Here is a 15051-nt window from a genome sequence, read left to right as displayed (position 1 = left end):
AGAAGAGAATGCAGTTAAAAGTCCTTGTGGAACTGTTCAGTTGCACTTGAATGTTATAGCCAATATATAACATCCATTCCCTGACCCCCACCCCGCAGTGAAACTTTCTCACACCTTTTATGGAAACATGGGGTACAGTCCACCAAAAATTATTCTCACACAAAGTACATTGAAATGAATCGTTGCATCATTTTTTTTGGTAGCTACATTTTTTTTTCAGTGGAGTTTAACTGATGTGAGCAGTATTGCACCACACACACAGTAAACTGCACTCATCTTTTTGGGAAGTTGCTTGAGCATCCTCGGTTGTTTTGCTTAAGCAGAATCGTGTGTTTTTTCCTTGAATTTTGCTTTAAGCAAAATTTGGTAGAAATTCTAGTCTTGAACTTCCTGGTGAACCGGCTGCATCCATCGGATTCCATGTGCCCTGATATGGTTTCAATATTTTATCAAAATAATGGAATTATATTGACATTTTAAAAGCATAGCACAATTGTCTTGACAGCTCCCAGACAGTATGCCCCAGCTGAGCATCTGTCATTTATAGACCAGAACTATTTTTGCTATTTTTCACTTCTCAATTTTATTTGTTTAAGCATGTGAACAACACATTGCAATATTTGTGTAAACCAAGCTATTGTTCTCAAAATGTCCTTAGTCATGGGATGAGAGTTGCCAAGGCATATGGGCTGATTAAAACAACAACAACAACCCTTGACCTTTGTTTTGCCCCAGGGGATGGATAAATGACCTACACTATGAACCCGGATTATTTCTAATGTAGAAATTTTAAGCTGATAATGAAAAATATATTTGTTTCCATATTTATATTGTAAAAGAGAAGAATAAGAAAGTTTGATATAGCGTGGGGACAGTGGCTTTTAAATGTTTTTTATATCATCATAGGATAGTGTTACTACAATGGTAGCAAGAAATGGAAATGTTCGTTTTTGGGGATTTCCTTCCATTGAGCCATTTTCAAGCCCTCCATTGCTGCTTCAGCCGCTAAGCACAACCAAAAACAGAAGAGGTGGTTTTTCTATAGGAATAACAAAGTATTAAAAGAAGGGAAAGGAGGAACACTATTGCAAGGGATTTATTGCACCTGTAACTTAGTAAAGTGTAATCCTTTGGGAAGTGAGGGCCATAGTCTGTTTTGTCCCTGAGCAGCTGCTGCAGTGGACTGAATGTTATATCTCTGATATAGCTGTGGCAAAGTGGGACAAGTGGACCAGAGGCACTGCACAACATTTTGGAGCTCTCACATCCCTCTCCCTTCTGCTGTTTTGAAATTGAAAATCCCAAGTTCCACTCCCCCACAATGGGCTGCTGGAAGGAAAAGTGGAGTTAGCACACCATTTTTTTGTCTGTAATAGTACAACAAACTAAATCAAAAAGCTAGTGAGAAAAGCTGAGCAGAAATCTCAGGGACAAATATGGAAGATGGGGTTAAAATCCAGCACATCCCAAGTGGGGGGAACCATCTATTTTCCTTTGAATTCTTCTGTGGTTGTTCACACCCCTAGTTACCACCACCAGGTTGCTGAAAGAGGCAGCACCAAATTGGGTGTGGGGGGGGGGAGTGTCTTTTGTGTCTTCTGGCACTGTGCTGCGTATCAGAATGCTGGGAGATATAAATGGTGGCCTCTTCCAAGTTTCAACGAATTGGGGAGCGGGATTGTAACTTTACAGATAAAGTTGTGAAATGGTATTAAGTTGAATCAGACATACCAACAAGCCATATAATTATAGGTGTATAAAGGTTCTCAGAAGGTTCTATATTCTAAGAAATTAAAATTATATCGAGATTTACCTACAGAATATTGACATGTGCTTGTATAAAGACAAGTCCACAAAATTTCCTTGGTTGCATGGATGGCCAATTCATTTGTTTCTTTTCTAGCTCAGTGCTACAGAAACTGTGCAGGTAAAAGAAGTTTATGCCTTTCAACTTTTTGTTTTTATCTATTTTGTATCCGGAGTAGGGTGACAGAGCTCTACCATTACCTGTAGACATGCTATTCCAGCAACATCAGAAATTCCCAGTCACGTGGGAAAAACCAACAACTTGGTTCTCTTCCACAAAGAGCATCACCTCTTTCGGTAACTGGGGGAACAGTTGTTCCCATTCCCCTAAGGCCATTTCAGAAACAGCTGTAGATGGCATTTCAAGTGGTTGATGGCAGCCTCCCTCTTCACTGCACCCAAAGCCCCTTTCATGGCACATCTCCGTTGTTCCGGAGCTTCTCTTGAACAATAGTAAAATGAGGTCCTAACCTGCTACTGGCCTAGCAAGGACGCAGGTGGTGCTGTGGTCTAAACCACTGAGTCTCTTGGGCTTGCTGATCGGAAGGTCAGCAGTTTAAATCTGCGGAATGGGGTGAGCTGCTGTTTCTGTGTCCCAGTTCCTGCCAACCTAGCAGTTTGAAAGCACACCAGTGCAAGGAAAGGTAAACAGCATTTCCATGCACTCTGGCTTCTGGGATGGTGTTCTGTTGCACCAGAAGCAATTTAGTAATCCTGGCCACATGACCCAAATTCCGTCTGCCTCAGCATGAAGCGAGATGAGCACCACACCCCATAGTTGCCTTTGGCTGGACTTAACCATCTGAGGGTCTGTTACTCTTCTTCTTTTTACCTTACTGCCCTAGCACAGCAGGTTTTGTAAGGTGTCAGCTGCTAAGAACCATAGAGGTGGGCTGTGATATTTTCGCTATTTCCAGTTCCTGATTTAAATGTAACACCCACCCCCCACCGCCTGGTTATCATAGTGGAACTATTCTTTTCTCCCCACAATATATGTTTTTTTTGCTGTAATTATGTAAATGTTATTTGTATGTCAACCAATTACAAAGGAAGTTTAATTGTTTTTCCCTCAGCCTACATCCAAGCACAGCTTGATTATTTCAAGACGTGTTCTTTGAATCTAAAGGACACAATCCAGCCATAAAATACTTTTAGGTCCTATTCATTTCAGTGGGAAACTAGCCTGGAATATAAGCAAGGAACACAGTGGGAATTAATTCTGAATGAACATGGGAATTACTTCTGAATAAACATGCATAGGATTTCTCTGTAAATCTAACTGGCTGAAATCAATAGAACTTGTTTCATGCTTCGCATTGGCTAGATTGTGCCCAAACTGTTTATTTTGGTGACGCAGTTACAATGGTAGCATCACTTCCATTTTTAAAAAAGAATTCACATTGTTCATGCCTTATAGTAACAGAGGTTGAATAGTGGTGGTTGTCACTTGTAATGACTGGTATGCTATTTTAGATATTCCAATCACTATGGAAATTTTTAGTACCTACTCTTTGAAAACAGCAACTTTTAACTACCTCTCAATTTAAAATTATGCAACAGATTGTTGTTGGTTTGCAGAGTGGTGGAAATTATTTGCAATATGGCCTTAGAGTTTGGCCAATGGGTTTGGCCAGTGTGGTTTTAGTGTGAATCATGCCAGAATGACAGGAAATTGCTCTGTTGTAACAAAAGCCAGATCCCATGGATATTGGAGAAATGAGCATGAAAGTATATTGTGCATGGAATTTGAGGTTAAAATAGGGCAGGTGTATTCTTTTCTGGACAATGTATCTCTTTAAGAGCTTGGACAATAACCGCAGCTCCACAGGTATGTTTAACTTTACAGTGAAGAAAGAAACAACACTTGTTCACTTACATTTTGCTTTGGGGCTCTAAAAGGGACATATTACCTGTTTTAGCTAGAAACCTTAGGGCTGAGAGACCTGTGTTGTCAATTCACAGTATTCCTTTATTTCTCCATCATATGTTACCTGAATGTCAAAAGAGCCCCTTTCCTTTGGCTTTGCTAGGTCCTACCCATACTGCTCTGATTTGGTAGTTAAAGGAATATGTCCGGTGTCTGGGTTCTAAAGTGCCTGTCCTTGTAGGACTGCATTGCCATTTTTGCTTAAGAGAAGGCTGGCTTTGATAGTTAAAAGATGCATGGCATGGCCAACCTGATGTGCAGACAACTCTACTTTATGTTGGTGAGGTTCCCCATGAAAGATCCTCTTGTGGTGAGAGAAACCAATACTGCCAACCTGAAGTGAAAGTGAATGTGCGTCAGAAGGGCTTTATTCTTGTTCAGCATGTCCAAAATACTCTTAGTCATGTGCTTGAAAAGTCAGAGTCACTAATAAAGAGGCAGAGTAGGCAACATGAGGCAACATTATAATTTGCTGAGCAGCTTTGCCATTTCAAGGATCACGGCCATTAATTAGCAATTGACTTCGTACTTAACAATCCAGTGTTTTCCTCCTAAATGACTCTCTTAAATTCACAAAGGGAAAGAGGTCTGTCATGGAAAACTCCTCCGCCTTTATTACATGCATTAATTCCGTGTCCAGGAGAGGATAGTCATCAGACAGGACTCAATAGGTAGCAGGGGCTCACTGTATTAAAAAAATAAAATAATTCAAGACAACAGCTGCTCAAAGCATAGCTGGAAGGACAGCTCTTCTTTATAAAGCTTCAATTAAGAAATTGAATAATTGATGAAAAACTTTTTTTTTCTTCCAGGAAGTTCCAGGCTAATGTGGTTGGGGAAAGTTGCCTTGGGTTCTGTTCTATTCCATTTTTTCCCCTTCACTGTTACAAGTCTCCCATCTTGATTAGGATCAATATCCAGAAGTTCTCTCCAAGATGACCATGGTCATTCAGTCAGGTGAATCAGCTGCTAACCCAGTGATGAGCACAGTGCCTGCCACCACTGGTAAAATGCCTCATAGGAACCTAGGAAGCTGCCATAAACCAAGTCAGACCATTAGCCCAATGAGTTCAGTCTTGTCTTCGCTGACTGGCTGCAGTGCCTCAAATTCAGACAGGGTTCTCTCCCAGCCCTACCTGGAGATGGCAGGAACTGAACCTGGGATCTTCTGCACACAAAGCTATCACTGAGCTTTTACTCTTCCCCATAAGCACTTAATAAGAGAGTTCTGACTCTCTTGCATTGTCTGTATAGCCATTTCATGTGATAAGCTGACTGTGCAAATGCAGCATTCTTGCCTAATATAGTATGATAAGAGCATGGCTTCATCTAGCTATTTAAATGTAGACTGGTAATTCTAACTAACACTTAATTTGAAATAAAATATGGGAGTTATCACAGAGCTGTCAGAATTCTATACTCAAACAAGAAAGAGGAAAATGTTGCAGCTAGTAACTAGCAAGCATAAGATTTTGGTCCAACGCAGCAGAGACATAAATATGAAGGCATTGGGCTACATTTTTCTATCAGCAAGAGGTGATACCTGTCATTTGAATGCCTTGTCCCAGTGACAGATTTCTATCTTGCGTTTTCCTTGACTTCTCCATAGCTAAAGTGTTAGTTCACATGTTGAATTTTTACTTTCATGCACCCGGAACCTGGTCTATTGAAGGAAATAAGTCTCCATGATACTCCAGGGCACAAGGTTTACCAAAACAGGCAGTTGCATGTACATCAAGCATCCACTTCCTTCTTTAGCTGTCAAACATCTTCAATCAGTATCCCCCCAGTTCCATTCATCTCGATTCATGGTGGGCATTTTGAGGGGAACAGTCAGTGAACATGTGATGGGAGGCACCACACATTAAGGTGGAAATAAAAGTCATTCACATTCCAAGTGGCAACGCCACTTATACCACACATGTTTGTTTTATTTATTTAAGGATTTCTATCTCATCCTTCTAAGAATTCTCCAGGGCAGATATACAACGTATATAAACAAAATAGAAACAATAAAAAACTAAAGACAATTAAAAATTCATACAAGCATAGCATAAAATCAGATTCTCCAGGGATGAATATGGTTTTAAAGGCCTGGGGAAATGAAAATGATTTCATCTATTGCCAGAAAGATAGCAGAGTGAGTGCCAAACAAATCTCCCCAAGGAGAACATTCCATAACTGGTGCATCACCACCAAAAAGGCCCTTCTCACCTCAGATGGTGGAATACCTAAGGGAAAGTCTCTGAAAACTACCTTAATGTATGTGCAGGCTGAAGTAGAGTCAGGTGAGTTTCAGGTACCCGAGACTTAAGTCATGCACGGCTCAATTCACTAATCCTTTGAACTGAACTAGAAATTGATTGGGAGCCAGTGCAGCTATTTAAGCACTGATGAGGTATGAACCCAACGCCCATTCTCATCATCTTAGTAACTGTATTTTGAGCTAACTAAAGACAATCAAAGGCCGCCTCATATAAAATGCCACAAAGCAATCTAACCAAGAGGTTACAAGAGAATGGATTACTAGGACTAGGCCATGTCTGTCAGAAGGGGTCATAGCTGAAACATGTCAGCTGCGGCAGAGGGCACGCCAACCTGTGGAGGCCACATGGGCCACCAGAGGCAAAGGTGGACTAATAAGCACAGCAAAGGTGCAAATGTGGTCCTTCAGGGGGAGGGCAAGCCTATCCACCCAAAAAAGTGCATTTAGCCTTCAACGTGTATCATGAGAAATTCTCAATAACGCATTCAGCTTCTGGCAAAATCACCAGGGTTTTTGTATTTATTTATTTTTTTAAAGGAGGCTATGATTGCACATTGTGCAAAAGCCATCCCACAAAACCCATGAAAGGTTCACAGCTGCAAATGCTTCTGCTCCATTAGACCTACAGATTATAATACTACTCTCAGTGCTATGTAATGGATGTCTAATCATTCTAACCTGCCTGAAAAGAGATACCACCTCCATACAGTCAGACATCTGTGGTTGTCCATGTACGCTACTGTAACGTTAATTAACATGTTGTGCTGCTGTTCATTCATAATCTATTCATGCTTCATTTATTTTTTTAAAAAGAGCATGTGAATTGCTATAACTGCTGCAGAATACCCTTTGTGTACATTTTTGTTCTTCCTTGCAAGACTGTGAATGCTTCGGCCACTCCAACCGGTGCAGTTACATCGATCTGCTCAGTGCATTCATTTGTGTGAGCTGTAAACACAATACTAGAGGGCAGCACTGTGAGTTGTGCAGGCTGGGCTACTACAGAAATGCTGCAGCAAAACTGGACGATGAAAATGTATGCATAGGTCAGTTTCATTCTAATTCTGGCGTTTCGTTCTCTGCCTTTTTTCAGCTGTTCAGACCTCTTTAGTACAAAAGCGAGACATTTCCAACGTTTCTCTTCATTGTACCAGCTGAGCCAGAGTGAGCTTTTTCAATGGAGAATCTGCACACCTTACATGCATTTGTTCTAAGCCTTAAGCGTCTAGTTTGAATAAGGACTACACAGGGTTATGATGGCCATGCCTCGGTATTTTAGACATTTCCCCCTTCAAAAAAAACAAAAAAAAACCCCTTGATATTGCCAATTGCTCTAGGTCTAGACCCCTAAGAAATCACCAGTTCCCAACAATGGATCCAAAACCCGCCATTACAGCCATTGAAACACCAGCATGAGATTCCATTGGAGAAGCTATATAATTGGATCAAAAATTACAGGATTCGCAGATCACAGCACCCACCCATATGTAGCCCAGTACATATAATAGAGTCCAGGTCTTCAGGACCCATAGGTGGGCATAAGACCATGCTAAGTGGGTCATATCAAAGCAAGACTCCTCAACCAAGCCTGGAGACTTCAGCTTGTCCCCCCTTATGTAAGAGCGTTTCCTCCCCACATTGCCCCTCCCACCCTTACTGCTATTTCCTTCCCACTCCCTACTGGGAACATGCTGCCTGGCTATCCATCCCATTTTCCATGGCCCCAGAATGGGTTGTGGCAGGATGCCCAGAAGCCATGGGATACCTCACCATAGATAAGAGGGGCTGGTATTGTTTCTGTTGATGGCACTGGTGGGGCACTCGCTCAGGGCAGGAATGAATCCAGGCATCCCCAATTCTAGAGAGCAAGCCTTCAAATGTGAGGGTTTGCTCACTAGTAAGGACTGCTACTCCACTGCACACTTGACTTGGAGTAGAAGGGTTGGACAGGAACAGCAGGGGATCCCACTAGAGCTTAATGGGCAACCATGCCTAAGATATTCAATTTTGGGGGTGCCCTCTATTTTGGGTCCAGTCCCCTTGACATTTTTATAGTTCCCCTTTGATTATGAGCATGCATAGATTTCTCTTGCTGCAGCTGGATTCCCAGAGGAGGGTTACTTGGGGAGTAAAAGCTGCTTGGGTTCAGCTATGGTAGGGCTTTCCTTTTTCCTTTTTACTCTCAGTTTAAAGTTGCTGCATAGGTGTTGCACTGCTATCACCTGCAGTCCAATTTTCTGAGGACACTTCCCAGTATGTGGGGCTTCACTGCCAGGAAAATGTGCCCATATAGGATTGTGACTTTACAGCCTGATTTGGATTGCTATGTGTTTACTGGAGAGCAGGTCTCACAGGATTATTGAATAGTTTCTCTCAACTCATTTGTTCATTCAGGAGTAAGATTGCAATGCCGATCCTGCTGACCTGGGAATATGCCCCATTGAATTCAGCAGGGCTTCCTTCTGAGTAGACATGGCTAGGGGTTCACTGCAATGCTTGCTTTATACATTGACTAGGCAGCCAGGCATCTTGCACACTCAGGCCTCTTATGCACCTGCCCCCTGCCTGCCAATAATACTTAGAAGTAAGGTCAATTTAGTTAAATGGGACTTACTCCCTATTCAATGGCTGAGGACAGCAGCAAACAACTGCTGTGTAGATTAGGTTGTGAGGTTACCGAAGCATTTTGATTTATTCTGTGTACATTTGATTTCAGGCACATTGATACAAGGAGAGGACAGATAGGAAGGTGGTTCTGAGAGAGAGAGAGAGAGAGAGAGAGAGAGAGAGAGAGAGAGAAATTCATCTACTGAAGCTGACAAAAAAAGTAAAGAAGGAAAGGGAGCGGAGACTCAGCTCTCCAGATTAATTCATTAATCTTAAATTAATATGCAGATCTAATGCATGTCTACTCAGAAGTAAGGCCCATTTATTTTAATGGGACTTATTCTCAAATAAGCATGCAACTTTAGTATATCAGGGTTGATTTGGAATGCAAATTAGCTTTATTTAGTTGGTTTTTTAAAAAAGAATTATAAGATGGCAAGACTTTGCAAATTAAGAGGGGGGAGATGGTTGTTGTTTTGAAATGACAACTCCTGAGAAATCCTGCTCATTTTTATTTCAGGCAAGTTGACGTTAGGAAGGGGACAAAGGGCACAGAGAGATGAATTAAAGGTGGCCGAGAAGGTGACACAAGCTGGAAGAAAGTGAGGAAAGAAAAAGCCAAAAATGAGAGGGAGGGAGAAATGTAATAGTGAGCAGGTAAAATGAAGTAAAAGGAAGAAAGTTTGAGAAGGTGAAGAGAATGTAGAAGATGGCATGTGCAGAGAGAAAGAGGAAATAGACAGATTGTGAAAGGTGGTGACAACAGATAAAGTACTGAGAAAGTGCGAGGAGGAGGCAAAGAGGAGATGGAAGAAGAGAGGAGAGGAAAACAGAAGCAATGCAGGTGATGGAGGACAAAAAGTGCCAGAAGGTAGGGAGAGGAAAAGGCAGCAACAAGGGATAGAGAAATAAAGGAGGTGACTCATTTTACTGGAAGTGATAGAAATACTTTTTTGGTAACAAAACACAAGCATGAATGACTGTGCTGGCTTGTCCTCTTGCTCAATATTGACCACAGCCCCTGCCTCTGAATTAAAAAATAACCCGGAAATCAAAGACAGGATACAACTATTAAAAGGGTTCAAAAGTTTGACCAACAATATAGGAAATATTGGTTCACTTTTATTGAAAAAAAGAATAGTATGCTGATACCCCAGGGTTTGATATGTGGTGAGATACTAGCACTATTAAATATAAATCAAAAGTGAAAATGTGAAAGTGGATCCCTTGTTCTTAAAGTGTGTCTTCAGTTTGGACTGGTTGAAGACCCCTGTAATAGAGCAGTCACAGAATATGGAACTGATTTAATTCCAGTAAATTCCATTGTATGAATGAGAAATCTGCTCAAAGCTACAGAATCTGAAAACAAGAGCAATGTTGGTACTCCTTGTTTCTGTTCCCTTATCGATATGTGTAAACATACGCAGGAATGTTCAAAAGCAAAATAAGATTGACCACAGGAAAATATCAGGTGTAAAGACCAGCTGCACAAAATAATAAAAGGAATGATTTTAAAATATGCCACAATATGTGCTCCTGTAAACCACAAAAAAGGTGGAAATTGGCAGCTATTTTCCATTGTAGAGTAGATCCCCTGGAACAAGTTTGTTCACACAGCCCAATTCATACTAGATTCCATTGGTTGCAATGCTTTAGACAAAACCTCAATCATAGATCAAGATTACTGAAAACTGAGCTTTGCCCAAATACAAATGTAGAGAATTTCACAGAATAGGGCCACTTCAGGTGTGATGAACTTTCAACACACACCATCCACATGCAGGAAACTCACCTGCAGTTAACATACTCCTAGCTTTTTTACCACAACTCAGCAGGGTAACAACTGTGCATAGAACACGAAAAAGAAAAAATCTGTATTTAGGATCTGTAATAATGTACACATAGAGTTCATGCAATTTCCTGCACAGAAGAGTTGTCCATGTAGGAAGTAAATCCTAAACCAGCCCTTTAGACCCGAATACAGTTCATAAATTGGACTGACCAAACCAAATTCAGCCTACCAGTTCTGTATTGTAGGTTGCCAGGGGATTGATAGCCCTATTTTTTTTATTTTTGCAGCACAGCATTATTATAATTGTTGCTGTTGATACTGTTTTTTACTTTGCTACCCCCCATTTTTGTCCATAGTAGGCTGTCATGCTTTGTTGGGTTACAAATTCTGCAAGACTGCCATAAGGTCATGAAGTTAAATGTGTTTTCCTAATTAGCCATCAACTCCAGCTCCTTGCCAATGCACCATTCTGTGCACATAAACTATAGATGGTACTTGTTTGCCAATTCCTTTCTTCAAATAGAACATCATTAGTCAAGTACAATGTACTGCATAGTCTCAAAAAAAAGGTATGTTACACTACAGCAACAACCATTTCCTTCAGACATTGTTTAGGGAGCATCATTGTCAATTTCCCAGATCAACATTTATCATAAATATAGCCTCACTCTATGGTCATTAGCTACCAAATTGTCTTAGAACCATGATCTGCTGAGGAGGTTCTATGTTGTTTTTTAATTGCACCTCTGAGACCCCTGTATTGTATTACTTAAACAAACAAACTTTTGTGCTTGGATTAGAATTTCCTCTATCTACCACAATGCCTTCTATCATTTATACAGAGAGATTTTTTTATTTTAGCAATTTAAAGTATATTTTGTGCAATAAAAATACAACAGATCCACATTAATCTAAATTTTTTAAATAATCAGGGTAGGGTGAGGTGTCAATCACAACGTATTTTGCTCTCATGCACAATGTTTCAAATACCTTATTTCATAAAAGAACACAGCATCCAGAAACATGCATGGACATACAATATAATGCTCACATCCCTTTTAAAGTCATTTGGTGCTAAGTGAAACGAAAAGATTGATTCCTTTGAACTTAATTATGCTGCACTAATACTAACTACGTGTGTATGACAAGTAACAAGACAGCCGCTCATACTGCCCTGCTCAATACAATTAACACATCCGACAAGCACAGGTCTTTTAAACAGAGCATCATCTGCTAATTAGCGCTTGATAGAGACAAGGAATTATCTTTCTGATATCAGAGGTATGTGCCTAGCTTCAGAGATCTGTGAGGAAATTACCTCATAGCTTCCTCCTTTTCAACTGGAAACGGGCAGGAGAAAAGGGCACCAGTACCCCAGCTAGTGGAGTCTGAGGGGGCTCATTTAGAGCAGCTCTCTGAAGCAGGAGGACCACCAATTGCCTATGTAAGAGTTTCGGATCAAGGCCAGCAGGGAACCTAACTATTTGTATAGCTAAAGAACTGGCTGGACTTGGAAAAAGCCAGCTTGGAAGGAAGGAGAGATAGAAACTTGAGTGCACCACTGGCAGGACCCTGGTCTTCCAGACAGTGGTTCACTGAAAAGTGCCAGGGCTCAACTCTATTTGGAAATCATAGCTTGGGGCCCCCTTTCTTGAACATATGGAGATGTTGGCCCAGCTCCCACAAAAATCAGCACCCTTCGATGATGGAGAAACTTTCTCCTTACTGTCTTCAGCAACCTAAGCATCAGAAGCAAATTTTTTTAGGTTCCAGTGGTACCTGGGTTTTTGCATTCTGATTAGGCCCGTCGAGCGATTGTATTTAACTGTTTCTCATTGGCTTCTGCACTTACAGTCGTGTACAGAAGATTCATGATCCTGATCCTATCTATGTGCATGTTTGCATTCATGAGGAGAGCATTAGTATGAAACAGGTTGCAACAGATTTATAGCCACAGCGTTGTCCCTCCCCCCCCCAATTGTGTTCACACTTTCCTGTTGCCATATCACATGTGTGTAGGTTAATGTTCGGGGGGTATCTCCTGGCTGCAAAGAGGCAACCCCAGAACAGTAATTTATATGGAGATGCAGTGGACAGCCTCAGCACAGATAATTTGGTTTGCGTTTCTCTGCAAAGCCAGAACAGCAAAATGTGCAAGCAGCATTTGAAAGTGCATAGGAGCAATTAGTTGTGTGATTGATTTCTTGTGCTGCACAGGAAGGTATCTTGTGTCACACTAAGGTGCCTCATTTGACAGTTCAGGAATGATCAGCCATGCTGCATATGTGGGCAGCATGTCCAGTCCTTAATACTTCCTTGGCACATAACTCACTTTGCACGAGTGAAATCTGCCTGGGGCTGGATCTAGACACGTCAAAGAAGCGTTTCAGTTAAATGCGTTGTAAACTTTGTGTGAGAAATCGGGTTGGCAAAAAACGGAACTCCACATTGCCATCTGGTGTCACAGTGTTAGAATACAACACACATAAAATGCTCTTTCTTTGCCAATGTAGCTTAACCCAAGGTGAAATACCAGCACCATTGAAGTCAATACCAAACTTTTGTTGACTTTGGCAATGACAGAATTTCTCCCTCCGTTTGTTAAACGAGGTAAAGGCCAATCAGTTCTTATTTCCATGTAGACATCTGACTTTAAATACATTTATCCACCTCTGACAACCTTGGTTCTGAAGCCATTTAAAAGTAAGTTCTGAATATCAATTTCATTCAGAATTGTCCCTTTTTTCTCCTGTGACATACCACATGGTTAGATGCCTTTGCCAAGGGCAAAATTCTCAGTAACTTTGTTAATGTATTGCAGCTAACCAACTGACAGGATTATCATTATTTCAATTGGCACATTTTTCCAAACCACCACCAATAGCACTAGCCTACGTTCCTTTGGAAATGCCATTTCTAATTTGTAAGGATTGAAATCCTGAGCAATAGATGCAATATTTGCTACTCAAAACATTTTCCCCTTAAGCTTCTCCTCCCCCACCCCCCATTTCTATTTGCAATGTTAAAATATTCTCAGTTTTCCCCTCCTGTTTTGTCATTTCTGATCTCAAGGATTCATAATGAAATCCCAGGGAACAAATCTAAATGGAATGATTAAAAGAAAAAATAGAGCCGTTCACCCAGCATGGTCTCTAAATTCAAAAAGAAATACTCGCACTCTTTGCATTTGATAGCAGATATCAGGGGTGTTGGGAAAGTTATTATTAACTTGAAGTCTCAATTCTATCTACACAAGTGGATCTGCAATCAAAATCAAATCCTCAAGGCACTACCAGAAGTGCAAACAACAAGATAAACAAGGCAAGGATATATAGGGAAGATGCAAATCACATAGCATTCCAGACATTGACAACCTGATTTTTTTATATATGAAAAATAATGATTTGCAATAGAATCATACAATTGGAAGATACCTAGTTGGTCATCTAATCAGAGGCAGCAACCAGCCTCTGCTTAAACACCCCCAGCATGTATACACTGCAGCCCTGGGCCAAATCTGACTCCCCAGTTGCCAACCAGGAAAGAAAAAAAACATGAACAGAGTGTGACTGCACTGCATGTATAGACTTGCCAGCAGCCTACTTGGGGGAGTGTCAGTGGTAATCTGGCCTGCCATTATTACAGCAGCACCCCCACCCTTCCTGCAACAAAGCACTCCAGAGATTTAGAACCAATAGCGGTGCGAGATAAGAACATACATTTCCTAGGAATAAAATATGAAAACAAAATAGGTTCAATAAAACTGATCCAGTGGTTATTATAAGACACACGTTATCACAAAAATTCATACGGTCAAAGTTTGTGCATTTCACATCTGTATGTTTTTACATTCAATACGGTAACAAAAATGGCAGGCTTAGGTTTAAGTTATTATTGGCCAAGGCTCTGGGACACTCTCATTCATCTGCTGCCCATTGAGTTCTCTCAAGTAGGATATTGTGGCATAACTTAAAAGGTGTACTAACATTGCAGGAGGGGGAAAAAATACAGCCTGTAAACTCCAATCACTAAAATGCCATGAATAAATTAAGCTGATGCCCATAAACATAAAGGAAGACTGCCTTGGAAATTAGTAAAGTGCATTTATGTTGCCATTTAGAAAATATTCAGCATCAAGTGTGGAGTCTTACCTATTTTAATAATTTAAAGCGAGCTTTAACTTGATGGTCTATTGATGTTTCCTGAAATAGCAAGCTGTCAACGTTCATTAAAATGATATAAAAACGTGAAGAACAAGTTGTAAGCGCTATCACCGTTAGTTACTTCTGAGGACTTCATTCTTTGCTTTATTTCTGCTAATCTTCTGCTCATACCACCATGGAAATGTACCATTAAGGGTGGTATCCCAACTAAACAGTTCCACTAATGCAAGTACTTTTGGAATCTAGGAAGCCAGACAGTTACCCTAGTCCAACTTGCTTACTGCCTGGTAGTGGCTCTTTGGCATTTCAAGGCAGAAGGTCTCTCCTAGTTCTACCTAGAGATGCCAGGGATTGAATTTAGGACCCTTTGCATGCAAAGGACATGCTGAGACCCTTCTGGAGGGCTGGGGAAGACCTCAGAAAGCCTCAGGATAAATGGAGGGAGCAAAGTTTCATTGCACAGCAAAAGTCAATTACACTAGTAGAACTG

At 40.9% G+C, this 15051-nt stretch overlaps 1 protein-coding gene across 9 annotated transcripts in view; it reads left to right on the top strand.

Annotated features, from left to right (window-relative positions):
* The window catches only part of NTNG1 (netrin G1), a 207936-nt gene that overhangs the window by 167281 nt on the left and 25604 nt on the right, over positions 1-15051 (top strand). For 4 of the 9 annotated variants that reach the window (XM_053391581.1, XM_053391572.1, XM_053391575.1 and 1 more), the window contains one exon: positions 6878-7045. The exons of the other annotated variants lie outside the window; for them this stretch is intronic. In XM_053391581.1, coding sequence (XP_053247556.1) covers positions 6878-7045 — 168 coding nt within the window. The remainder of the gene's footprint in view (positions 1-6877; positions 7046-15051) is intronic. 9 annotated transcript variants of the gene reach the window in all.

This window comes from Podarcis raffonei, chromosome 6 (genome assembly GCF_027172205.1).
Source record: "Podarcis raffonei isolate rPodRaf1 chromosome 6, rPodRaf1.pri, whole genome shotgun sequence".
Taxonomy (NCBI): Eukaryota; Metazoa; Chordata; class Lepidosauria; order Squamata; family Lacertidae; genus Podarcis; species Podarcis raffonei.
The sequence above is the reverse complement of the archived record's forward strand: the minus strand, read 5'-3'. Positions and strand labels throughout refer to the sequence as shown.